This window comes from Entelurus aequoreus, linkage group LG17 (genome assembly GCF_033978785.1).
Source record: "Entelurus aequoreus isolate RoL-2023_Sb linkage group LG17, RoL_Eaeq_v1.1, whole genome shotgun sequence".
Classification (NCBI taxonomy): domain Eukaryota; kingdom Metazoa; phylum Chordata; class Actinopteri; order Syngnathiformes; family Syngnathidae; genus Entelurus; species Entelurus aequoreus.
The window spans coordinates 19354697-19382569 of NC_084747.1; the positions used below are offsets into that span (position 1 = coordinate 19354697).

The 27873-nt window shown below is 39.5% G+C and overlaps 1 protein-coding gene across 2 annotated transcripts; it reads right to left on the reverse strand.

Annotated features, from left to right (window-relative positions):
- Window positions 1-227: 227 nt before the first annotated feature.
- Window positions 228-27873, reverse strand: LOC133632608 (mRNA export factor GLE1-like). Of its 2 annotated transcripts, none has more exons than XM_062025118.1 (15): window positions 27621-27873; window positions 17182-17385; window positions 15316-15450; window positions 12791-12939; window positions 12071-12131; window positions 11738-11995; window positions 8823-9051; window positions 6215-6327; window positions 5929-6141; window positions 5668-5858; window positions 3262-3391; window positions 3028-3132; window positions 755-837; window positions 607-670; window positions 228-355 (listed from the first exon to the last, which is right to left on the reverse strand). In XM_062025118.1, the coding sequence occupies exons 1-15, from the start codon at window positions 27717-27719 to the stop codon at window positions 287-289; spliced, it is 2103 nt and encodes a 700-aa protein (XP_061881102.1). In that variant the 5' UTR covers window positions 27720-27873; the 3' UTR covers window positions 228-286. The 2 variants fall into 2 exon arrangements, with proteins under 2 accessions (XP_061881102.1, XP_061881101.1); XM_062025117.1 differs by lacking the exon at window positions 27621-27873 and adding an exon at window positions 20237-20514.

Consider the following 27873-nt stretch of genomic DNA (forward strand, 5'->3'; position numbering starts at 1 on the left):
GTAAATTTTAAATGTGCTTTATAAATAAAGTTGATTTGATTTGATTTGAACTATTCAGTGTAGCAATCTGACAGACATCCAGTGTCTTCAGCTCCTATTTTTTTCCCCCAATTAACATTATTATTATCATCTTGGTGTTAACCCCAAGGCACAAGAAGTGTTGTTGCACAATTGGAACATTCCTGTGGATTAAAAACAGTTGAACTCTACAAGGAAAAACGTGGAGGGGAAAAACAACTTAACTTTATTTACCAACTCAACACAAACATAAGCTCCTTGTCCAGCATTACGACTTCCAAAACATGGCACCCAGCTGGCCTTTGGGAGGACTTAACTGTTGTTCTTGCAGTGATCGCTGCGAAAAAAGTTCATTATCAATTAGTATTTTTCACTTTCTATGAAAAGCAGACATGTTGTAACGATAGTTAGATATTCCTCTAATTCAATCAGAATGGGCACAATCCTATCAATAATAATGTCATTAAATCATCAATAGGGCATAAATAGTACAATGTTAGCTGATAAGAACACAAGATAATAACAATAATGGTGGGGATCTGCACTTATAAATATCATTCATTCTTCCGTGTGTTGGGTGATCGTTACCTGTAGGAAGTTTTTCAGTCTGTAGACTGATCCCATCTGTCCACTGCTTGTGACTGCTTCAATCCTGGTCACACACACACGGGTCATTATACACACACACACACAATATACAATTAAGGACCGTGCCAACAGGTGCGTGGGGGTGTACCTGGCCATGTATTGCTCTTTTAAAAGCAGAATCAGTTTCCAAAACTGACCCTGGTAGGTTTTCAACAATGCGTGACCACAAACCTAAAGAAGAAGTACAAACAATAAAATGTAAATTTTTTTTTTTACACTTCCACCACATTTTTTCCTCGACAGAGAATGACAGGTTCCTTCAGAGGCCGAGTTGGGAAAGTGCTTTGACGGTTCAAGGCAGGGACTGATTTTACTTTAGGGATGCATTGATATGAACATTTCTTATCAGGTTTATTTTCTCCAAAATGATCACGATATTGCTGAATATAGTCAAATAGTACATTTAACTCAGTTTTCATTAAAAAAAAAAATATATATACTTTCTTTGCAGGAGAATAATTAAATACTAATACTTTTGTTCTGTCTTGTTTGTTGACTTTATTAAGAATGTATGTAAAACCAGTTTGTTTAAGTTCACTTTGGAATCCAACAGTGAGGTGCACTTCCTCCTTTAGACAGCGGGAGGCAGCATTGGCCAAGTTAGCAGTGCACAACAAGGAGTTCCTTTCAGGTCTAGTTTAAGCTAGTTCGGTGACTATTGCTCATCGAGAGAATGCCAAGAGTGTGCAAAGCAGTTATCAGAGCAAAGGGTGGCTATTTTGAAGGAACTAGAATATAAAACATGTTTTCAGTTATTTCACCTATTTTTTGTTAAGTACCGTATTTTTCGGACTATAAGTCGCAGTTTTTTTCATAGTTTGGCCGGGGGTGCGACTTATACTCAAGAGCGACTTATGTGTGAAATTATTAACACATTACTGTAAAATATCAAATAATATTATTTAGCTCATTCACGTAAGAGACTAGACGTATAAGATTTCATTGGATTTAGCGATTAGGAGCGACAGATTGTTTGGTAAACGTATAGCATGTTCTATATGTTATAGTTATTTGAATGACTCTTACCATAATATGTTACGTTAACATACCAGGCACGTTCTCAGTTGGTTATTTATGCCTCATATAACGTACACTTATTCAGCCTGTTGTTCACTATTCTTTATTTATTTTAAATTGCCTTTCAAATGTCTATTCTTGGTGTTGGGTTTTATCAAATAAATTTCCCCAAAAAATGCGACTTATACTCCAGTGCGACTTATATATGTTTTTTTCCTTGTTTATAATGCATTTTCGGCGGGTGCGACTTATACTCCGGAGCGACTTATACTCCAAAAAATACGGTACATAACTCCACGTGTTCATTCGTAGTTCTGATGTGACAATCTACAATAGTCATGAAAATTAAGAAAACGCATTGAGTGAGAAGGTGTGTCCAAACTTTTGGCCTGTACTGTATCATGAACAAATATTTAAAATATTATTTTTATTTTTTTTAAATTTTTTTATTATTATTTTTTTGTCCTGTCCAGCTTCTCAGGCAAATCATATAGTTGATGTAGATGCCCATATAGGCTGTTCAGATTTACTTTGCAAAAGAGAAGTGTAGGATACTTCTCTTGTTGCCCTATTTGTATTTGACCAATACTGTTTTCTGTTTATTTGTTACTGACTGTGGCAGGACACCTCTGCCTCTGTTTCACTTTATGTTGCTGGTAAATAATATGGTTGTAGTAGTAGGCTAAAGTTAAATTATTTAGTATGCACTAATTAAAGGGGCAGAGCTTTAAGAGACATTTTAGCTTTTATATTTTATAAGATATATTTTTTGTAAGAACCACAATTAATTAATATATTTCAGTGAATAACTTATTGTTCAAATCTGTATATAAATATGTACATAAAGTGTTGTAATTATATTGTAAAATGGATGGATGGATGGACGTTTAAAACAAAACTGTTATTATTAATTAGTAAGTATAAATTTTTTGAGCCTTTTTAGAGAAAATCATATCATTGTAGTAAATTATGCAAATTAATCGATGATGTCATGGTGACCACGCCCATAGACACGCCCCCACCGCCACAGGTATCTTGGCAGTTTATGGGAAACACTGAGACGTCACCTCTTACTCGCAGAGTACAGCACACTATGGCCGTACAGAGTCAGCTGCTGCTTTTTTTGTGGCTATCTTTACTGCCTCTTTGATCGCAAGCTTAATATAACACATTCACAAAACATTTTTAATATTGTCACCAGAACGCAACATTTGTTAACTAAGCAATGCTACCTCCTCCCCTATTTCATCACGCAAACGTTACAACACAAGCAGGTGTTTCTTTGCACAAAAGCCGTTATTTTGGTACCAGTATCAGTTCAAACCTGCTCAAAGTAGGACTCACCTCGAGGAAGTCGAGCAGCAGCGTCGCCGTGATGTCAGCAATGGGCTCCATGTTTAGCATCTGTGCTAACCAGTGCCAGCCGTGGTTCAGACCGTGAGGGGACGACTGACACAACGACAAGAAGTTTAGTATTCTGCTGCACTGATGGACACGTTTTTGAAAGAGCAACAACACACAAAATGGATTCCAAATGTGAAGCATTACTAGCACGCAGGAATTCAAAAGGGTCCTTACCCCCTGCTTGGAGTCAAAGGGCCACCTCAGCTGGATCACAGCAGCGTAGAAGCGGATCATGCCAGACATACTTTTGAGAAAACTGTCCTGACCTTCGACTCCGGAGTCGTCCACTCGGTAACCAAGAATTCTGTCGGGTGAAAAGGGGACTTTAAAAATTGTCCTCCGGGTTGTCTTCGGAGGAGTCTGATTTGATGATCAACCTCACAGTCAAATTGTGAAACATCAAAACCCTTCCTCCCTCCGTGGAAGGGAGGCAGGGTTAAGTACCTCCGAGGCCCCCGCATACAGCAGGATTGTGGGAAAGATAAAAGATTGCGTTAGTAAAAGATTATTGTGTGCAGACAAATAGTTTTAGAGAGTAAGAGAGAATTCCTATCTGCATATTAGGGTTGTATGGTATACAGGTACTAGTATAGTATCGGCGATACTAATGAATCAAAAACGGAACTATACTCTGTTTGAAAAGTACCGGTTCGCCATATTTTTTTTATAGGCATGACGACGCGTCGTGCTTTAACTCTAAAGGCCTTAGTGGCCACATGCATGGACAGCACCTTTTAGCTCTTATTTCCAAAATTGTGTACACTACTGAATTGGGGTCTTATGGCCGCTTATGTGGACACTTATACTGCCATCTGGTGGTGTCAGAAGAGTATAACATAACGGAATTTGGAAGAAAAAAAAAGTGTAAAAATAAGAATTAGCATGTCACTAAACATGAAGTACACATTTGTTACTTATGGACTAAAGTCCATCATATAAAAAGATGATTCTTAGTTTTTATTCTAATTAGGGTCCAATAAGCCCAAATAGCAAAGAGAAATAGAAAAAAGCATGTAAACAAACAGCTTGGGCCTTAAGAGGTTTAAGAGTCGGCAGTGTTTTAGCTACTTCTAAATCACTAATCCTCGCCTCCATGGCGACAAATAAAGTGAGTTTCTTTACAAGACGAGGAATAGCTAAACATGCTTCACTACACACCTCAGGAGGATACAATAGCTCACTGGCGTCACAATGTAAACAAACGCCACGGGTGGATCTACACCTGACATCCACGGTAATGATGCCAAGTACAAGAGCGTATCCAGTCGATACTACTATGGTTACATTTTTTTTTTATCGTCACAAAATCTTTTTTCTTTTAAAATTCATATTACAAACCCCGTTTCCATCTGAATTGAGAAATTGTGTTAGATGTAAATATAAACGGAATACAATGATTTGGAAATCCTTTTCAACCCATATTCAGTTGAATATGCTACAAAGACAACATATTTGATGTTCAAACTGATAAACTTTTTTTTTTGTTGTAAATAATCATTAACTTTAGAATTTGATGCCAGCAACACGTGACAAAGAAGTTGGGAAAGGTGGCAAAAAATACTGATAAAGTTGAGGAATGCTCATCAAACACTTATTTGGAACATCCCACAGGTGTGCAGGCTAATTGGGAACAGGTGGGTGTCATGATTGGGTATAAAACAGCTTCCCAAAAAATGCTCAGTCTTTCACAAGAAAGGATGGGGCGAGGTACACCCCTTTGTCCACAACTGCGTGAGCAAATAGTCAAACAAGTTAAGAACAACGTTACTCAAAGTGCAATTGCAAGAAATTTAGGGATTTCAACATCTACGGTCTATAATATCATCAAAAGGTTCAGAGAATCTGGAGAAATGACTCCACGTAAGTGGCATGGCCGGAAACCAACATTGAGTGACCGTGACCTTCGATCCCTTAGACGGCACTGTATCAAAAACAGACATCAATCTCTAAAGGATATCACCACATGGGCTCAGGAACACTTCAGATAACCACTGTCACTAAATACCGTTGGTCGCTACATCTGTAAGTGCAAGTTAAAGCTCTACTATGCAAAGCGAAAGCCATTTGTCAACAACATCCAGAAACGCCGCCGGCTTCTCTGGGCCCGAGATCATCTAAGATGGACTCATGCAAAGTGGAAAAGTGTTCTGTGGTCTGACGAGTCCACATTTCAAATTGTTTTTGGAAATATTCAACATCGTGTCATCCGGACCAAAGGGGAAGCGAACCATCCATGGACGTTTAAAACAAAACTGTTATTATTAATTAGTAAGTATACATTTTTTGAGCCTTTTTAGAGAAAATCATATCATTGTAGTAAATTATACAATTTACTCGATGATGTCATGGTGACCACGCCCATAGCCACGCCCCCACCGCCACAGGTATCTTGGCAGTTTATGGGAAACACTGGACTTACATTATGTGACGTTATACTGACACCTAGAGACCAGTCATGCAGCCGTAAATTCGGCTAATAGTCGACAATAGGGAAAAGCTAACAAATCAGATTTGACTATGAAACTCTTTAGTCGAATCCTTAATCCTCTCCGAGTTTCACAGTTGATATGTTGGTCTCACCTTTGATATTCCTCCACAGACATGCCTTCCTTCATCATGGGATAATGTGGAACGGCGTACGGACATTTTTTGTGCAGGTGTCCAAGCACGAGTTCGCCCACTCGGGGGTGCAGCTCCCAGATACCCGACGCCACCACACCGATGGGGAAGGCCGCTTCGTGATGAGCCGCCACCTCCGCCTCCCCTTGTTTCTGCAACAAGAAAATCCTCAGCTGCCACCTTCTGGTCTTAAACGGAGGATTCTGAGGGTGTAGTACTCACCACAAACTTCTCGGCCATTTTGTAACACACAAAGTCCAGGCCCTGTGGGTGCTGTGAGGTGGACACAGACTGGCCCCCATGCACCACTGCCTGGCCAGAGAGCAGCTTGGTGAGCTTTCCAAAGATTTCTTGTAGATGAGATCCAGAATTGAAGGAGATTTGACTGACGGGGATGGTGGAGGCTCTCTGGAGGTCCAACTTCACTCTCCTCATCTGCACACAGAGGAAGATTGACATGTTGATGACTCCCAGACAGTGCTCGTCAACTTTACGTGCACAAACCAACCTGGTCGTCCTGTGAGGAGCTGAGCTGTTCTATGCTTTGAGCGCACTGATCAAGAGACTCCTGCAAGTCCTTGTACCATTTCAACGTGGTGTCTTCAGCATTGTTCTGCAGCCCTGTAGGAAGAAAACGACAGTAAAACATTGGCAGAATCATGTTACACAACTGGACCAAAGCAGCAACAACGTACGGCATCTTTACTTCAACACAACTATGCACTTTGCAAGTGGACCGTACTTGAACGCAAAGAAAAGATTGTCTCTTGCTTTCAATCATGTAAGTGAATGTGGGAATTGGGTAATACATTTCATGCCATCTCATGTGTGCTGCTATGACAATAAAGTTCCTTGAACGTGAATGTGTGAGTTTTCTTTTTCAAATGTTCTTGTAATCAGACCATATTTTCGGTATATTAGATGGAATCTTTACCTGACATGTTTCGACTGTCATCTGCAGTCTTCTTCAGAAGGGTCACCTTACCACTGTGACATGTTGCCTATCAGCTGTTCTTATAGGCGTGGCCAACCAATGAACGGGACCAGAACTTTTTTGGACATGAAAATCCACCGCAAAGATGACGGCAGTCAAAACATTACTGTTCATCGGAAACCGACACACACCGATTAATATCAACTCTGGACCTCCGAACATCCCACAGCACACAAACTATCAGTCGTAAGAAACCTCTATGAACGAGCCAACATCATAACAGAAGAACAAGATAGAAAAAAAGAAGAGAAACGCATCAAAAATGCACTTAAAAACTGCCAATATCCAACACCGGGCCATCAAAAAAGGGGAAACGACAAGTAAAAAACAAAGAAAGGGGAACAAAGAAGAAACCCAAAGAAAAACCTGAAATAAAGAACAAAGAGGTCATAACCTTACCATACATTAGGGGAATAACTGAACCAATACAGCGGGTCAAGAAAAAACACAAAATACACACAACAGTTAAACCTCACACAGTTGCTTGTACATCCAAAAGACAAAAAAGAACGAGACAAGAAATGCAATATAATTTACGAAATCCCGTGTAAATCATGCAAAAAATCATACATGGGAGAAACAGGGAGGACATTCAACACAAGGAAGAACATCAGAAAAATGTGAAAAAGAGACAACTAGAAGGTTTTACAAGAAGCCCATCCACCCATCCATCTTCTTCCACTTATCTGAGGTCGAGTCGCGGGGGCAGCAGCCTAAGCAGGGAAGCCCAGACTTCCCTCTCCCCAGCCACTTCGTCCAGCTCTTCCCAGGGGATCCCGAGGCGTTCCCAGGCCATCCGGGAGACATAGTCTTCCCAACGTGTCCTGGGTCTTCCCTGTGGCCTCCTACCGGTCGGACGTGCCCTAAACACCTCCCTAGGGAGGCGTTTGGGTGGTATGGCGTAGTGGGGTAGAGCGGCCATGCCAGAAACCTGAGGGTTGCAGGTTCGCTCCCCGCCTCTTGACATCCAAATCGCTGCCGTTGTGTCCTTGGGCAGGACACTTCACCCTTGCCCCCAATGCCGCTCACACTGTTGAATGAATGATGAATGAATGATAGGTGGTGGTCGGAGGGGCAGTAGGCGCAAACTGGCAGCCTCGCTTCCATCAGTCTACCCCAGGGCAGCTGTGGCTACAAATGTAGCTTACCACCACCAGGTGTGAATGAATGATGGGTTCCCACTTCTCTGTGAGCGCTTTGAGTATCTAATAATAGAAAAGCGCGATATAAAATCTAATCCATTATTATTATTATTATCCTGACCAGATGCCCGAACCACCTCATCTGGCTCCTCTCCATGTGGAGGAGCAACGGCTTTACTTTGAGCTCCCCCCGGATGGCAGAGCTTCTTACCCTATCTCTGAGGGAGAGCCCCGCCGCCCGGCGGAGGAAACTCATTTCGGCCGCTTGTACCCGAGATCTTGTCCTTTCGGTCGTAGCCCAAAGCTCATGACCATAGGTGAGGATGGGAACGTAGATCGACCGGTAAATTGAGAGCTTTGCCTTCCGGCTCAGCTCCTTCTTCGCCACAACGGATCGATCCGCATTACTGAAGACGCCGCACCGATCCGCCTGTCGATCTCCCGATCCACTCTTCCCTCACTCGTGAACAAGACTCCGAGGTACTTGAACTCCTCCACTCGGGGCAGGGTCTTCTCCCCAACCCGGAGATGGTACTCCACCCTTTTCCGGGCAAGAACCATGGACTCTGACTTGGAGGTGCTGATTCTTATCTCAGTCGCTTCACACTCAGCTGCGAACCTACAAGAAGCCTAAAACTAAAATCCGAACAGGAAATCTTAAAATCAGCCATATCAGATCATTGCAAAACCAGGTAGACTTGACAGGTCTTCTTGGTTGGCCACGCCTATAAGAACAGCTGATAGGCAACAGGTCACAGTGGTCAGGTGACGCTTCTGAAGAAGACTGCAGATGACAGTCGAAACATGTCAGGTAAAGATTCTATCTAATATACCGAAAATATGGTCTGATCACAAAAAAAAGCATATAAATAAGAAGACATAATGAACCTTTTTGAGCAATGTGTAGGTTTTGTGTAAAAAAGAAGGACGTAGTCAGCTACGGTCACATCTTTCTGAGGGGGAAAATACTCAGTGCTAACCGTGCTTGTTTGTTTTCTCTTTGGCTGAAAGCTCTGCCTTCTTTTGTGCTTCCTGTTGAGTCTTCAGCAATGACAGCTTCCTATGGGATTCTTCCTCCTCCTCCAGCACCTTCTTCTTCATCTCCTCTTGAGCTTTGGCCGCTTCCTCCTGCATCGAGCAGATCAGCGCCTTCATTTCGTGGAGGGCACGCTCTGCCACGGTCATGTCTTCCACGCTGGGATACTGTACCTGAAAAAAAAAAATCACTAGATAAAATGAGCTGATAACAATCAGGGTTTATGCCTCTTTGTGTTTGTTGTTGGTTCCTGCTGTGGCTTGTCCTGCTACCTGGCTCCTGAACCCCTCCCCCTTCCCCTACAGTGTGCGTGCATATTTACACAGCCTGGTGTGTACAGAGAAAAAGCAACATGGCGCGGCAGAGTCACTGTTCAATCAATCAATCAATGTTTATTTATATAGCCCTAAATCACAAGTGTCTCAAAGGGCTGTACAAGCCACAACGACATCCTCGGTACAGACTGTTGTGGGCTTTTTTTCCTGTAAACCTTGTTGTGTGGGCTTTTCTTTTACAGTGGCGGAAGAATTTCACTTTCAGTTTGCAAAACTAAAATTCCACCAGGACGGAAAAAGAAGCGCTTCAACACAACAAATCTAATGAGTCGCTTTAAAATTCACCATTGTGAAGATTCATGGACGCAGTACGAAGCTGCTTGTGCTGCTAAGCCAAGAGCTAGTGTTAATAGCGGCGACCGCAGCACACGTAAAGCCACAGGACAAGAGTTTGAAAGAAAATACCAAAGCAGGAAAGCACTTAATTCGTTCATTTGGAGGCGCAGGCTTGAGTTAGTTACCTTTTAAAGGCCTACTGAAACCCACTACTACCGACGACGCAGTCTGATAGTTTATATATCAATGATGAAATCTTAACATTGCAACACATGCCAATACGGCCGGGTTAACTTATAAAGTGCAATTTTAAATTTCCCGGGAAATATCCGGCTGAAAACGTCTCGGTATGATGACGTTTGCGCGTGACGTCACGGATTGTGCGGAAGTATTGGGACACCATTGTGTCCCAATACAAACAGCTCTGTTTTCATCGCAAAATTCCACAGTATTCTTGACATCTGTGTTGGTTGCAATTTGTTTAATGGACAATGAAGACAGCAAAGAAGAAAGCTGTAGGTGGTATCGGTGTATTAGCGGCTGGCTACAGCAACACAACCAGGAGGACTTTGAGTTGGATAGCAGGCGCGCTACCGTGAGTATGCAGCTTCCTTCCAAACATTTGATCGCTTGCCCGTCCATGCGTGCCGCTATGTGCATGTCACGTACGTAACTTTGGGGAAATATATGTGCTGTATGAACTTTGCGGAAGTGAACGGTACTTTGGGCTGTGGGATTGAGTGTGTTGTGCGGGTGTTTGAGTTGTATTGCCGGGTTATATGGACGGGAGGGGGGAGGTGTTTGTTATGCGCGATTAATTTGTGGCATATTAAATATAAGCCTGGTTGTGTTGTGGCTAATAGAGTATATATATGTCTTGTGTTTATTTACTGTTTTAGTCATTCCCAGCTGAATATCAGGTCCCACCCGCCTCTCACAGCATCTTCCCTATCTGAATCGCTTCCACTGCCCTCTAATCCTTCACTTTCACTTTCCTCATCCACAAATCTTTCATCCTCGCTCAAATTAATGGGGTAATCGTCGCTTTCTCTGTCCGAATCGCTCACGCTGCTGGCGTCCATGATTGAAAACAATGTGCAGATGTGAGGAGCTCCACAACCTGTGACGTCACGCTACTTCCGGTACAGGCAAGGCTTTTTTTTTATCAGCGACCAAAAGTTGCGAACTTTATCGTCGATGTTCTCTACTAAATCCTTTCAGCAAAAATATGGCAATATCGCGAAATGATCAAGTATGACACATAGAATGGATCTGCTATCCCCGTTTAAATAAGAAGATCTCATTTCAGTAGGCCTTTAAGATTTCTCAGTGGAAAAAAATGCACTTTATTATTTGAATTAATTTCTGCAATTGAATGTAGCTTTCTCAGGGGCAGACATGTATTGCCCTATTGTATTACTCTCAGGGAAAAATATATTTCTACTTTTTGTCAATCGACAAGAGATGTGACTCCACTTGTTTCATGTTGTTGCTAACTGCAACGCAGAATCTTATTGGTTCAGTCCCAATGGCTCCATTTATATATGTTGTGTTGGACAGAGTGTTTTGTTCATTCAATGAAATCATATTTAGAATGTTTGAGTAGGTTGTTGTCTATCAAGGAAATAGTTAAAAAGTTGAAATGTCAGTTAATTCAAGTTTATTTTTGCCTTACACAATGATTCCAACTGTTTGCATTGGTCGGAATTATAGTAGAAAGTGTATAATATGTATTAGGTATAAAAATATCAGTTGAGATTATCCTTATCACTACAATAGATATGCACATTATTGAGTAATGTCTACATTTTGGGCAGAAGTGTAAACTGTTCATTTAAGAAATTTTCACAAAATCCAGTGTAAATATTTATACGTACTATAAATATCGGTTATTGGTTGTAAAGGTCCAGAAACTATCGGTTATTGGTATCGGTTCACATGTCTATTATTGTGCATCCCTATAACAGTCAGCAGGTAACAAGTCAGTGAGCACTGAAGTGTGGTTAACACAAAAAACAAAAACCGCAAAATAGATATTGTTACAAGAGAATAAATAAATGTTACTACTAATAACACAAATAATAATATAATTTCTCATTTGTAACACAAAGGCTGCTATTTCTTTAAATCTGAGCGTTTCAGTACATGTTCTTTAGTGGAAAAGGTTTAAACCTCCTTTCATGTGTTAAATAATCAATGATGCATTTTGAACTTAAATTTTAAAAAATTAAATAAACACTCCACTCACTTCTGCCATCTTTTGAACCACCTCGGACACCTGGGAGCAAAACTGGTTCCCACGGGTGGTGTATGTGCCAACGCTGGTTGGGTGCGCCGTGGTCTGGTTCTGGGTGGAGGACTCTAGAAGCTGGTTGAGCTGCAGGATCTCCTCTTGAATGGAGTTGAGGTTCCGCAGCCGCTCTTTGCCTTCAGTCTGACGCTGTCGCTCCAGCTCTGCCTCCCTCAGACGCTGCTGCTCCGCCTCCCTCACACGGAGGTTAAGGATCTTTGGGTCAGGAGGACAAGTCAGTGAGATGTGAAGGTACATTCACCATGTATTTCAAAGTGGATTGTAGTGTACCTTGAGTCTGTGGCGCTGCTCTTCCTTTAGCTTCTCTTGACGGCCAATGCTGTCTTTTGTCCTACAGTACGAAACATTGAAAAAACAATATTGTGGAAGTCAGGGAAAATAAGTATTTGATCCCCAAAGCTGCTTGTGCTGCTAAGTCAAGATCTAGTGTTAACCGCAGCACACCTAAAGCCACAGGACTTATGAGTAACAGAAGCAGGAGTTTGAAAGAAAATACCAAAGCAGGAAAGCACTTAATTAGTTCATTTGATCCCCTTCCTGGTTTAGAAAGTTTAATCTAAGAAGTTTAAAGTTTACAAAGACATCAACATGTTTATGGTAGGTTTATTGTATTGAGAGACAGAAAGAAAAGAACAGCCTATTGCAGTCTTGTGCAGCTCTCAGATCTTGTCCCTGAAGTCCTTCGACAGCCCTTTGGTCTTGCTCATACGTGTGTCAGAATTATAAGACTTGTCAATCATTAAAAAAGTATAACAAAGGATCACCAGGGTTTGCCAGTTAGTTAGTTAGCAACATAGCTCAAAAAGTTATGGCTGGATTTTCATGAAACATTTAGGAAATGTCAGAAATGGGATAAGAAACAACTGATTAGATTTTAGGAGACCTAAACATTCCTGTCTCTCTCTGTTAAAGCTACCATAACATGATGGACTGTACATATTTTTTTTAATGAAATACTTATATATGTTAATATTTGCAAAGTCATCTCACTCTCGTTCCATCACGTCACTCATGTGCTGGTACTCCTGCCGCCGCTTCAACTCCATGCGCTCTTTGTAGCGTTTCATCTGCTCCAACTGGGCCTTTGCCACCCGAGTTACCATGTCCTCCATCTTCTGCTGATGCCTTCTGAAACTTCTCTGAACCACAACAAATAAGGTTTAGGTTAGAACCGTTAGGTGTCAAACCCGAGTTTAGCTCAGGGGGCCGGGTAAAATCATGGCATGATAACTTAAAAATAAAACGATGACAACTTCAGATTGGTGTATTTGTTTTACTTTGGCCCAAAATGGAAAAAGCCCATTTTGAAAATGTACAGTCGTGGTCAAAAGTTTACCTACACGTTTAAAGAACATAATGTCATGGCTGTCTTGAGTTTCCAATCATTTCTACAACTCTTATTTTTTTGTGATAGAGTGATTGGAGCACATATTTGTTGGTCACAAGAGACATTCATGAAGTTTGGTTCTTTTATGAATTTATTATGGGTCTACTGAAAATGTGAGCAAATCTGCTGGGTTTCATTGGCAGCAAAACAGACTCAGAGCAAAATACTATCACCACCAAGCTTGACGGTAGGAATGGTGTTCCTGGGATTAAAGGCCTCACCTTTTCTCCTCCAAACATATTGCTGGGTATTGTGGCCAAACAGCTCAATTTTTGTTTCATCTGACATCACATGGACAAAGATAAGACCTTCTAGAGGAAAGTTCTGTGGTCAGATGAAACAAAAATTTAGCTGTTTGGCCACATGATTAATACATCTAAATTTTGACAGAAAAAAGCATGAAGGCATGCAAATGCAGCTCTTAACTCGATATTAATTGATGCAACAAGCTACAGGAGGAAAGGGATTTATACGGCTCCATTCCTGGGTGGATCTCGCATCAGAGGAAGGGTTCATCCTTTTGCAATGCAGTCTGCTGAAAATGAGGGAAAGCTCCACTCTACATAGCAACTGTGGTCAACGTTGGAACGGCGGCAAAAGTGGATAGCGCACTCCCGCAATTTGTCACGTTTCATGTGTCAGGTAAACCGCGACAAATAGTGCCTTTTGAATCCCGTTCCTACTGTATTCCTTGCGTTTGTTTCATTCAAACCCGTTTCTAATGAAAATTCTACACTAGCTGAAGTTAAATTGTCACTCTGAAGTGTTTCCCATAAACTGCCATGATAGCTGTGGCGGTGGGGGGCATGGCTATGGGGTGGCTATGGGCGTGGTCACCATGACATCAAGTAATTTGCATAATGTACTACAATGATATGATTTTCTCTAAAAAGGCTCAAAAAATGTATACTTACTAATTAATAATAAGTTTTGTTTTAAACGTCCATCCATTCATCCATCCATCCATCCATTTTACAATATAATTACAACACTTTATGTACATATTTATATACAGATTTGAACAATAAGTTATTCACTGAAATATATTTATTAATTGTGGTTCTTACAAAAAATATATCTTATAAAATATAAAAGCTAAAATGTCTCTTAAAGCTCTGCCCCTTTAATTAGTGCATACTAAATAATTTAACTTTAGCCTACTACTACAACCATATTATTTACCAGCAACATAAAGTGAAACAGAGGCAGAGGTGTCCTGCCACAGTCAGTAACAAATAAACAGAAAACAGTAGTGGTCAAATACAAATAAGGCAACAAGAGAAGTATCCTACACTTCTCTTTTGTAAAGTAAATCTGAACAGCCTATATGAGCATCTACATCAACTATATGATTTGCCTGAGAAGCTGGACAGGACAAAAAATAAATAAAAAATATATTTTTTATTTATTTACTTTTTTAAATTTGTGGCGGACATAATTATTTTGTGGCGGGCCGCCACAAATAAATGAATGTGTGGGAAACACTGCTCTGACTATTGATCCCAAAGCAGGTTTTCCATTAGTTTGTTAGTAAACAACGATAATAATCCAACGAAATGGAACTTTGTTTACAACAAAGTTCTAAAGCTTAGCGATATATCAGATGTAACAGATTGTAGGTGGGTTTTTTTTTACCCTACATGTTCATATTTCGCTGTGTTTGTTGCATTTTTGTTGCGTTTCGCTTGATTGTAAAATATGTCGATGGAGAGGGGGTGTGACGTTCAAATGTTGTCAATATTCAGTGTTTTATTGTTCATAGTTAAAATTCTAAATCCACATTCGTTTTTAGCATTCAATCAGCCATTATTGTGAGACATCTTAGTGTTCCTAAAATGAGATAAACCGGCCCCCAGACACATTTTTTTCTCTAAATTTGGCCCCGAGTCAAAATAATTGCCCAGGCCGGATCTAAACGTTAGTTTTTCTTTGAAAAATGTATGTTATATGTTAAAATTGTGCTGTTTCGGGAGGGCCAAGCACGGATTAAATCATTTTTAATTTGTTTCAGCGGGCGGGGCAGATTTGAGATGAAAGTGTTTTGTCTCATAATTATAGAACCAATACTTCAATACACAATCAAATACATTCATGGGAAAAGTATGTTCATGCGGAAGATCAAGCTCACCCTTGCTTTTTGACTATAAGCCTCTTCATACTGGGAGATTTTTCCAGCAATTACACTGGCTTCAAGGGACCGTAGGGAGACGGTCGGCAGAGACGTGGAACTTTCCTTCACATTCTGCTTGCTCTCGCTTGCAATCTGATGCGAGGAAAAAACATGCAAAAATTCAAGAGATTAGCATCATATCTACATGCACATGTGCAGCATAGCCGCTGCTCCTTCGCAGTTATGTTCCATAAACTTTCATAATAGAAGGCGATATCACAACTCACAAAGACCAAATAATCCACAAAGTTAAAAAAAATATAGGCAATCGCTTGATAGATGTCTTCATTGTGGAAAGTACGGATGCAACGTACACCGTTCGGTCCACTCTGCACGGGAAAAAACACCCTTATGGACCGCGGTTTTTGGCTTTTAAAACCAGTTTTATAACCAGTACTTCACTAAGGCTGTATCTGTTTAGCACACAGCTTTTAAAACTTGTAGCTCAGCTTCATCCTCCTTATATTCAGGCTCAAAAATATATGTTTCTGGATCATCAATTGTCCCAAAGTAGTCTTTGTTGTCTGTCATGAAGTCTGTCATTATGAGTCGTGCAGTTGTTGAAGGAAAAAACGAACGTTGTGAGGCATCTGTGTAATTCAGTGTTTTTCAACCTTTTTTTTTAATTAAAAAAAATACAGAGGCACACCACCAGCAGAAAAAGTTAAAAAATGAAACTCCACCAGGTTGTCGTGCCTTATTTTGAGTTTGTTGTTGTTTTCCAGTGTGTAGTGCTTTAGTTCCTGTCTTGCGCTGTTATTTTGGTGGCCCTTCCTGTTTTGTTGGTGTTTCTCTGTAACAGCTTCATGCCTTCCTTTTGAGTGCTATTCCCCGCACCTGCTTTGTTTTCGCAATCAAGACTATTTAAGTTGTGCGGACGCTATCCTTCCTTGTGGGGACATTGTTGATGGTCATGTCATGTACGGATGTACTTTGTGGACGCCGTCTGTTCCAAACGATGTAAGTCTTTGGTGTCGTCCAGCATTCTGTTTTTGTTTATTTGGCAGCCAGTTCAGTTTTAGTTTCGTTTTGCGTAGCCATCCGTAAGCTTCAATGCCTTTTCTTAGTGGCACTCACCTTTTATTTATTTTTGGTTTAAGTGTTAGATACTTTTTTACCTACACGCTGCCTCCCGCATATTGTGATCACGACAAACCATGTTCCCGACATCTACAAAGCAATTGCCTACCTGCTGTCACCTACTGATATGGAAGAGTATTACACGGTTACTCTGTCAAGCTCTAGACAGCACAGACACTCAACAACGGCACATTTGCGGATTATAATTACTGGTTTGCAAAAATTTTTTTAGCCCAATTAGGTGAAATGACATCATATCTCACAGCACAGTGGTTGAAAAACACTGGTGTAATTGACGACACCACCGTATGCTTAAAGTGACCAAAATACGTAATTACATGTTATAATGAATGTTACTACATTACATAGACACTTACAGTATGTATATAAAACGTTGTTGCAGGTTTCTGGATGTTTTTTAGAGCAATTAATGGGCAAAATAGAGGAAGTACCATTGGCTTCGTTGTTAGCTGACTTTTACTAGTATATATTCACTAGTTAGAATGCATTAAAAAAAAAAGAAAAACATGTGTTCTTGTCTCACGTAAGGATTGTGAATGATAGGCAAAATTAATAAAAAGTACAGTTTTCCTTTAAGACTAACAATATTCAGTACACCAGTGATTCTTTGTCTGCTGCAAAATGCAGTTTTTGCTGATAAGCAAAATAAAGAGACATTTTTGATAGGAAAAAAAAAGTAACCGTACTGTGGGTTACACTTAGCGGAAAGACAACTTGACTTGCCTGTTTTTGTTTGGCCGCTACAGACACCATGTTGTCTTCGCCAGTGGCGTCACCACCGTGTTGGCTGGAGGCAGCGAGCCCGGGACTGGACTGACCGGGGCTCAAAAGAGCACACTTCTGAGGGGATTCGGACCAGAGTTTTTTCAGGATATCTCCAGCCTCAGCGGACAGGCTGAGCATCTCCTCATAACCGGCCAAAATATCCTACAAACGTAAAAAGCGTGTTAAGGTAATGACAGTAAACACGGGTAAACATGTAGAAAAAAACACAGCTCGCACATTAAAATGAATTATGGAAATTAATCTCAGGGGTCTGTAATTGCACCAAACATGTATCATTTCACAAAGGTGTTAAAAGTTTCTGCAGTCTTTATTTGGGTGCACTTTAATCAGTGTACTGCTTCACTACTGCAGCACGCATCCAACAGGGTCCGAGGACCGCATATAATATTTATGTTTGGAGTTTTGCTCATTATAGAGCCGAAAAGCAATCCAATGTTGGCAAAGACATGCTCAACAAAATCTCCATATCTTAACTTTGTGGCTCAGAACATGTTTTAATTAGGGAAGTTTATTTTCAGGAATGGGACATTTAAAAAAAAAAAAAAAAAAAAAAAAAAAAGATTTATTCAAATTTTATTTGGAAATACAAAAAATACCATTTCTAAAGTGTGAAAAATATTTAGAAAACCGCATGGGAATTTTTTTTTTTGTTTTTAAAAAAGGAATTTGACCTTTGCAACCTCATTACACTATTGGCTAAGTTTTATATTCATAAATGTAAGGTTCTCAATACCCGACCTGTTTTTGTGCCTTTAAAAGTAGAGTTAGAACTTTACTTTAAAACGCTTTCTACTTCTAAAACCTAAAAAGCTGTAAAAACTAGGATGCCATGCTCCAAATTTAAACGATTTACAGAACTTGTGTGAGCCTATAACTATACACATTACTACATATATATATTTTACATTCTACTATAATAACTTTATTGCATTAACAAGCCCTTGGCGCTGTATCGTACTGTTTTTCTACTTGTTTTAATTCTCCTTGTTCATATTGTAGCGTCCAGAAGAAGTGCACACAAAGTCTGACGCTCTTTTTCAACTTTTATTGAGCAACCTATGCTAACACAGCTCAACTTATGTCGTTCCTCCCACAAGCACGTCTATCCTCGTCTATGGTGACTCAGGATGTTTTTATATTCAAATCGTACCCCTTGTCTGAGAAACCTTAATATTGAAGATGTTCATTTCTGTGATGAAAAATGTTCCAACAAATATATGAGGCCAGTTTTAGTGAAATAATACTTTCCATTCATAGAAAATATATCCTGACGGAGTTTACAAAAGTTGAGCTAAGGAAAATAAGGACAAGATATATTACATACCCAATTCTTCCCAAAATTAAAGAAATACAATTTAAAATTATTAATGAAATATACCCCTCTAAGGATTTTTTAAAACTTAAATTTAACATGGAGGTTGACGGCTGTTATATATGTGGAGCTGTAGAGGATGTCAATCATGTGTTTGTGGAATGTGAGAGTGTACATGTGTGTGTGATACTGTGAGTGTGTGTGTGATACTGCATGTGTGTGTGTGTGTGTGATACTGTACATGTGTGTGTGTGATACTGTACATGTGTGTGTGATACTGTAGGTGTGTGTGATACTGTACATGTGTCTGTGTGATACTGTATGTGTGTGTGTGTGATACTGTATGTGTGTGTGTGATACTGTACGTGTGTGTGAGAGTGTAGATGTGTTTTGGGAGGCGATCAGAGATTGGCTGAGAAACAAGAGTGTGGTGATGTCATCATTCTCTATAGAAGAGATCAAATTTGGTATTTTTATAAACGACTGTAACACAGAAATGTTTGTCAACATTATTATACTTCAGACAAATATTTTTTCTACATAAATGTCGGTTTATGAAAGTAAGGCCTACATTTTCTAATTGGCTTAATGGGTTACAATTATCAATCAAATCTTGGAGAATGATTAAAAATACAAAAGCACTTAAATTGATATCTTTGTTAAAAACATTTAAAGTGATTCAGGTAGCCCTTTTTGTCTTTTATTTATTTATTTGTTCATATTTTTTGGTATTGTTACGCTCTGTGTTTGCTTTTGTTTTCTTTCCTTGATGTTGGAAGTGCATTGACTTTTGTGTGAATTGTAGATGTTTGTTGTTCAATAAATTTTTTTAAACATTTTTATAAAATAAAAAATGTATCTTCTCCCTCATTTCCGCAACAACGACCGCTTCCTCCCTCTTCGCCAATCACCTTACAGGCGTGGTACGTTCATGATAGTAGGAACTCTGAATATCCCTCACTCAGGAACACAACATGAACCCAGCAGGTCGTTACAATCTGTTTGTTTGTAAATGTTGAACTTTATAAATAAAAGGTGTATAAAAATAATGATATTTAGAAAACTTCTGCAAGCGAAGAAGTTACGACACACAGGATGGCGGCTGCTGTGAGGATTACCCACAATCCTTCGCGAACAGAAACCCATGTTACGGTAAAAGAGATCGAGCGGTCAAATTAAATTGCATGATTAATCTAAATGTGTTCAAAATTAATGCAACATTTTTCCGTGATTAATCACACAGCTCGTTAATTTTGGCGGCCCTTTGCATGTATTTGGTCATTTGTTCTGTTTCTGCCGACTGATGATGGTAAATTGTGTTATATAAGTGATCCAACCATTTTTATTTTTTAAGTCTAGTGACTGGCCTTCGACACCGTTGCCATTCCCATTCAAGTAGAGATACACACCTTATGTTGCAGCTGACAAAGATAAATCATAATAATCCACTCATTTATATTTACTGTAGGCCAAGGGTGGTTAAAAAGACACTTTGGACGAGGAGTGTGGCACAAAATCAACTTCTGTCCAGAGAAAGTCAACTTCAAATAAAAGCAAGGCTAGAAACGAGAGGCTGAAGGAAGTTTGTGTTGGATACAAATTTTTAAAAAAACGACTTAGCTGACGGACAGTTGGCCCAAGTTAAGATACATTAAGTTAAATTAAGATCGATAGACTTACCTCACCCCTCTCCGACCAAAAAAGATCAAATTTGATGTTTCCCTTTGGCGACTTTTTGAGCGCATCCAAAGTTTCCCAACGTCGATGATCGCTGGACATGTCGAACGACGTAAAAGGTGTCAAAAGACAAATAAATGGTGAAAAAGTAGACAGACGTCGTGTATCCGCGAGAGATAAGTTGTATCTTCTTCTCCTTTGCCTTTTTTTCTTTTTCAAACGCGCTTCTTCTTCTTCTTCCGGGTTGCAGCCGCCAGTACTTCCGGTACAGACGGTGCATAGCGCCACCTACTGTACAGGAGTACGTCATTATGTATGATCTCCTATTATACCTTATTATTCATATCTATTTATATAGCGCAGGGGTCCCCAAACTTTTTGACTTGGGGGCCGCGTTGGGTTAAAACAATTTGGCCGGGCTGTATATATATATATATATATAAATATACACTATATTGCCAAAAGTATTTGGCCACCCATCCAAATGATGAGAATCAGGTGTCCTAATCACTGTGTATAAAATCAAGCACTTAGGCATGGAGACTGTTTCTACAAACATTTTGTGAAAGAATGGGCCGCTCTCAGTGATTTCCAGCGTGGAACAGGATGCCACCTGTGCAACAAATCCAGTCGTGAAATTTCCTCACTCCTAAATATTCCAAAGTCAACTTTATTATAAGAAAAGTGAAGCGTTTGGGAACAACAGCAAGTCAGCCACCAAGTGGTAGGCCACGTAAACTGACAGAGAGGGGTCAGCGGATGCTGAAAGCGCATAGTGCAAAGACTTTCTGCACAGTCAGTTTCTACAGAGCTCCAAACTTCATGTGACCTTCCAATTAGCCCACGTACAGTACGCAGAGAGCTTCATGGAATGGGTTTCCATGGCCGAGCAGCTGCATCCAAGCCATACATCACCAAGTCCAATGCAAAGCGTGGGATGCAGTGGTGTAAAGCACGTCGCCACTGGACTCTAGAGCAGTGGAGACGCCTTCTCTGGACTGATGAATCACGCTTTCCCATCTGGCAATCTGATGGACCAGTCTGGGTTTGAAGGTTGCCAGGAGGACGCTACATTTCGAAATGCATTGTGCCGATTGTGAAATTTGGAGGAGGAGGAATTATGATGTGGGGTTGGTTTTTCAGGAATTGGGCTTGGCCCCTTAGTTCCAGTGAAATGAACTTTGAATGCTCCAGGATACCAAAACATTTTGGACAATTCCATGGAATGGCACTTCAAGTTCATATGTGAGTAAAGGCAGGTGGCCAAATACTTTTGGCAATATAGTGTATATATACAGTATATATATATATTCCTCGCGCACTAATTGACTGAAAGAGCGCGCACTTGCTGCGTGCTCACCGGACACTGCGGCGCGAGCGCAATGATGTCATGTGTTTGATGGAAAAATGTATTTTTAGACAAATGCTGATATGCCTGAGCGGCTAGGAGACACAGAGAGTAACAAGCGGTTGAAAATTGATTAGAAAGGACAGATTTAAAAAAAAAAAAAAATTAACTTGGGAATTCCCGCGGGCCGGATTTTGGACACTGGCGGGTCTATCTATCTATATCTATCTATCAATCTCTCTCTATATATATGTCTATATCTATCTATACCGTAGATTTTCTGCATCCTATTCCTTCTCAAGCACAGGTGTGTAAATATGTGTTTAGTTGCTAAAGTTTAATTGTCTATTGATCAAAAATGCACATCAATGAAGGAGATAAATAAAAAAATGAATCTCTCTCCCTCTCTATGTATCTATCTAGCCCTCTTTCTCTATCTAGCTCTGTCTGTCTTTTATGTCTGTCTTTTATGTCTGTCTGTCTGTCTTTCTCTTATGTCTGTCTGTCTGCCTGTCTTTTATGTCTGTCTGTCTGTCTTTTATATCAGTCTGTCTGTCTTTAATGTCTGTCTTTTATATCTGTCTGCCTGTCTTTTTTATGTCTGTCTGTCTTTTATGTCTGTCCGTCTTTTATGTAAGTCTGTCTGTCTGTCTGTCTGTCTTTTTGTCTTTTATGTCTGTCCGTCTTTTATGTCTGTCTTTTATATCTGTCTGCCTGTCTTTTAATGTCTGTCTGTCTGTCTTTTATGTCTGTCCGTCTTTTATGTCTGTCTGTCTTTTGTTTGTCTGTCTTTTATGTATGTCTGTCTGGCTTTTATGTCTGTCTTTATGTCTGTCTGTCTTTTATGTCGGTCTGTCTGTCTTTTATGTCTGTCTGTCTTTTGTTTGTCTGTCTTTTATGTATGTCTGTCTGTCTGCCTGTCTTTTATGTCGGTCTGTCTTTTATGTCTGTCTGTCTGTCTTTTATGTCTGTCTGTCTGCCTGTCTTTTATGTCTGCCTGTTTTTTATGTCTGTCTGTCTTTTATGTCTGTCTGTCTGTTTGTCTTTTATGTCTGTCTGTCTTTTATGTCAGTCTGTCTTTTATGTCTGTCTTTTTGTCTTTTATGTCTGTCCGTCTTTTATGTCTGTCTTTTATATCTGTCTGCCTGTCTTTAAATGTCTGTCTGTTTGTCTTTTATGTCTGTCTGTCTTTTATGTCTGTCTGTCTGTCTTTAATGTCTGTCTGTCTTTTGTTTGTCTGTCTTTTATGTATGTCTTTCTGTCTGCCTGTCTTTTATGTCTGTCTGTTTGTCTTTTATGTCTGTCTGTCTTTTATGTCAGTCTGTCCGTCTTTTATGTCTGTCTTTTATATCTGTCTGCCTGTCTTTTAATGTCTGTCTGTCTGTCTTTTATGTCTGTCCGTCTTTTATGTCTGTCTGTCTTTTGTTTGTCTGTCTTTTATGTATGTCTTTCTGTCTGGCTTTTATGTCTGTATTTATGTCTGTCTGTCTTTTATGTCGGTCTGTCTGTCTTTTATGTCTGTCTGTCTTTTATGTCTGTCTGTCTTTTGTTTGTCTGTCTTTTATGTATGTCTGTCTGTCTGCCTGTCTTTTATGTCTGTCTTTTATGTCTGTCTGTCTTTTATGTCTGTCTGTCTGTCTTTTATGTCTGTCTGTCTTTTATGTCTGTCTGTCTGCCTGTCTTTTATGTCTGCCTGTTTTTTATGTCTGTCTGTCTTTTGTTTGTCTGTCTTTTATGTATGTCTTTCTGTCTGGCTTTTATGTCTGTATTTATGTCTGTCTGTTTTTTATGTCGGTCTGTCTGTCTTTTATGTCTGTCTTTTATGTCTGTCTGTCTTTTGTTTGTCTGTCTTTTATGTATGTCTGTCTGTCTGCCTGTCTTTTATGTCTGTCTTTTATGTCTGTCTGTCTTTTATGTCTGTCTGTCTGTCTTTTATGTCTGTCTGTCTTTTATGTCTGTCTGTCTGCCTGTCTTTTATGTCTGCCTGTTTTTTATGTCTGTCTGTCTTTTATGTCTGTCTGTCTGTTTGTCTTTTATGTCTGTCTGTCTGCCTGTCTTTTATGTCTGCCTGTCTTTTATGTCAGTCCGTCTTTTATGTCTGTCTTTTTGTCTGTCTGTCTTTTATGTCTGTCTGTCTGCCTGTCTTTTATGTCTGCCTGTTTTTTATGTCTGTCTGTCTTTTATGTCTGTCTGTCTGTTTGTCTTTTATGTCTGTCTGTCTGCCTGTCTTTTATGTCTGTCTGTCTTTTATGTCAGTCCGTCTTTTATGTCTGTCTTTTTGTCTTTTATGTCTGTCCGTCTTTTATGTCTGTCTTTTATATCTGTCTGCCTGTCTTTAAATGTCTGTCTGTTTGTCTTTTATATCTGTCCGTCTTTTATGTCTGTCTGTCTTTTATGTCTGTCTGTCTGTCTTTTATGTCTGTCTGTCTTTTATGTCTGTCTGTCTGCCTGTCTTTTATGTCTGCCTGTTTTTTGTCTGTCTGTCTTTTATGTCTGTCTGTCTGTTTGTCTTTTATGTCTGTCTGTCTTTTATGTCAGTCCGTCTTTTATGTCTGTCTTTTTGTCTTTTATGTCTGTCCGTCTTTTATGTCTGTCTTTTATATCTGTCTGCCTGTCTTTAAATGTCTGTCTGTTTGTCTTTTATATCTGTCCGTCTTTTATGTCTGTCTGTCTTTTATGTCTGTCTGTCTGTCTTTAATGTCTGTCTGTCTTTTGTTTGTCTGTCTTTTATGTATGTCTTTCTGTCTGCCTGTCTTTTATGTCTGTCTGTTTGTCTTTTATGTCTGTCTGTCTTTTATGTCAGTCTGTCCGTCTTTTATGTCTGTCTTTTATATCTGTCTGCCTGTCTTTTAATGTCTGTCTGTCTGTCTTTTATGTCTGTCCGTCTTTTATGTCTGTCTGTCTTTTGTTTGTCTGTCTTTTATGTATGTCTTTCTGTCTGGCTTTTATGTCTGTATTTATGTCTGTCTGTCTTTTATGTCGGTCTGTCTGTCTTTTATGTCTGTCTGTCTTTTATGTCTGTCTGTCTTTTGTTTGTCTGTCTTTTATGTATGTCTGTCTGTCTGCCTGTCTTTTATGTCTGTCTTTTATGTCTGTCTGTCTTTTATGTCTGTCTGTCTGTCTTTTATGTCTGTCTGTCTTTTATGTCTGTCTGTCTGCCTGTCTTTTATGTCTGCCTGTTTTTTATGTCTGTCTGTCTTTTGTTTGTCTGTCTTTTATGTATGTCTTTCTGTCTGGCTTTTATGTCTGTATTTATGTCTGTCTGTCTTTTATGTCGGTCTGTCTGTCTTTTATGTCTGTCTGTCTTTTATGTCTGTCTGTCTTTTGTTTGTCTGTCTTTTATGTATGTCTGTCTGTCTGCCTGTCTTTTATGTCTGTCTTTTATGTCTGTCTGTCTTTTATGTCTGTCTGTCTGTCTTTTATGTCTGTCTGTCTTTTATGTCTGTCTGTCTGCCTGTCTTTTATGTCTGCCTGTTTTTTATGTCTGTCTGTCTTTTATGTCTGTCTGTCTGTTTGTCTTTTATGTCTGTCTGTCTTTTATGTCAGTCCGTCTTTTATGTCTGTCTTTTTGTCTTTTATGTCTGTCCGTCTTTTATGTCTGTCTTTTATATCTGTCTGCCTGTCTTTAAATGTCTGTCTGTTTGTCTTTTATATCTGTCCGTCTTTTATGTCTGTCTGTCTTTTATGTCTGTCTGTCTGTCTTTTATGTCTGTCTGTCTTTTATGTCTGTCTGTCTGCCTGTCTTTTATGTCTGCCTGTTTTTTGTCTGTCTGTCTTTTATGTCTGTCTGTCTGTTTGTCTTTTATGTCTGTCTGTCTTTTATGTCAGTCCGTCTTTTATGTCTGTCTTTTTGTCTTTTATGTCTGTCCGTCTTTTATGTCTGTCTTTTATATCTGTCTGCCTGTCTTTAAATGTCTGTCTGTTTGTCTTTTATATCTGTCCGTCTTTTATGTCTGTCTGTCTTTTATGTCTGTCTGTCTGTCTTTAATGTCTGTCTGTCTTTTGTTTGTCTGTCTTTTATGTATGTCTTTCTGTGTCTGCCTGTCTTTTATGTCTGTCTGTTTGTCTTTTATGTCTGTCTGTCTTTTATGTCAGTCTGTCCGTCTTTTATGTCTGTCTTTTATATCTGTCTGCCTGTCTTTTAATGTCTGTCTGTCTGTCTTTTATGTCTGTCCGTCTTTTATGTCTGTCCGTCTTTTGTTTGTCTGTCTTTTATGTATGTCTGTCTGTCTGGCTTTATGTCTGTCTTTATGTCTGTCTGTCTTTTATATCTGTCTGTCTTTTATGTCTGTCTGTCTTTGTTTGTCTGTCTTTTATGTATGTCTGTCTGCCTGTCTTTTATGTCTGTCTTTTATGTCTGTCTGTCTTTTATGTCTGTCTGTCTGTCTTTTATGTCTGTCTGTCTTTTATGTCTGTCTGTCTGCCTGTCTTTTATGTCTGCCTGTTTTTTATGTCTGTCTGTCTTTTATGTATGTCTGTCTGTTTGTCTTTTATGTCTGTCTGTCTTTTATGTCAGTCTGTCTTTTATGTCTGTCTTTTTGTCTTTATGTCTGTCCTTCTTTTATGTCTGTCTTTTATATCTGTCTGCCTGTCTTTAAATGTCTGTCTGTTTGTCTTTTATATCTGTCCGTCTTTTATGTCAGTCTGTCTGTCTTTTTGTCTTTTATGTGTGTCCGTCTTTTATATCTATCTGTCCGTCTTTTATGTCTGTCTGTCTTTTATGTCAGTCTGTCCGTCTTTTATGTCTGTCTTTTATATCTGTCTGCCTGTCTTTTAATGTCTGTCTGTCTGTCTTTTATGTCTGTCCGTCTTTTATGTCTGTCCGTCTTTTGTTTGTCTGTCTTTTATGTATGTCTGTCTGTCTGGCTTTTATGTCTGTCTTTATGTCTGTCTGTCTTTTATGTCTGTCTGTCTTTATGTCTGTCTGTCTTTTGTTTGTCTGTCTTTTATGTATGTCTGTCTGCCTGTCTTTTATGTCTGTCTTTTATGTCTGTCTGTCTTTTATGTCTGTCTGTCTGTCTTTTATGTCTGTCTGTCTTTTATGTCTGTCTGTCTGCCTGTCTTTATGTCTGCCTGTTTTTTATGTCTGTCTGTCTTTTATGTATGTCTGTCTGTTTGTCTTTTATGTCTGTCTGTCTTTTATGTCAGTCTGTCTTTTATGTCTGTCTTTTTGTCTTTTATGTCTGTCCTTCTTTATGTCTGTCTTTTATATCTGTCTGCCTGTCTTTAAATGTCTGTCTGTTTGTCTTTTATATCTGTCCGTCTTTTATGTCAGTCTGTCTGTCTTTTTGTCTTTTATGTCTGTCCGTCTTTTATCTCTCTCTCTCTCTCTCTCTCTCTCTCTCTCTCTCTCTCTCTCTCTCTCTCTCTCTCTCTCTCTCTCTCTCTCTCTCTCTCTAAAAATTAAAATAATATTTAGAAAACTTCCGCAGGCGAAGAAGTTACGACACACAAGATGGCGGCTGCTGCAAGGATTACCCACAATCCTTCGCGAACGGAAACCCATGTATAGCGGTTACGGTAAAATAGATCGAGCGGTCAAATTAAATTGCATGATTAATCTAAATGTGTTCAAAATTAATGCAACATTTTTTCCGTGATTATTCACGTTAATTTTGGCAGCCCTTTGCATGTTTTTGGTCGTTTGTTCTGTTTCTGCCGACTGATGATGGTAAATTGTGTTATATACCTGTAAGTGATCCAACCGTTTTGTTTTTTAAATCTAGTTACTGGCCTTCGACACCGTTGCCATTCCCATTCAAGTAGAGATACACACCTTATGTTGCAGCTGACAAAGATAGTATATGATCATAATAATCCACTCATTTATATTTACTGTATGTAAAAAGACACTTTGGACGAGGAGTGTGGCACAAAATCAACTTCTGTCCAGAGAAAGTCAACTTCAAATAAAAACAAGGCTAGAAACGAGAGGCTGAAGGAAGTTTGTGTTAGATACAAATTAAAAAAACAATTTAGCTGACGGACAGTTGGCCCAAGTTAAGATACATTAAGTTAAATTAAGATAGATGGACTTACCTCACCCCTCTCCGACCAAACAAGATCAAATTTGATGTTTCCCTTCGGCAACTTTTTGAGCACATCCAAAGTTTCCCAACGTCGATGATCGCTGGACATGTCGAACGACGTAAAAGGTGTCAAAAGACAAATAAACGGTGAAAAAGCAGGCAGACGTCGCGAGAGATAAAAGTTGTATCTTTTTCTCCTTTGACTTTTTACTTTTTCAAACGGGCTTCTTCTTCTTCCTCTTCTCTTCTGCCGGTTTGCAGCC

What these genes read in the sequence shown, in the direction of transcription:
- LOC133632608 (XM_062025118.1), bottom strand. Translation starts at nt 27,719, where the DNA reads ATGTCCAGCGATCATCGACGTTGGGAAACTTTGGATGTGCTCAAAAAG. An exon ending in CTTATAGTCAAAAAGCAAGG is followed by an intron (nt 12,940 to 15,315) that starts GTGAGCTTGATC and finishes GTTGTGGTTCAG; the next exon opens with AGAAGTTTCAGAAGGCATCA. An exon ending in TGGTTCAAAAGATGGCAGAA is followed by an intron (nt 9,052 to 11,737) that starts GTGAGTGGAGTG and finishes TTTTTTTTTCAG; the next exon opens with GTACAGTATCCCAGCGTGGA.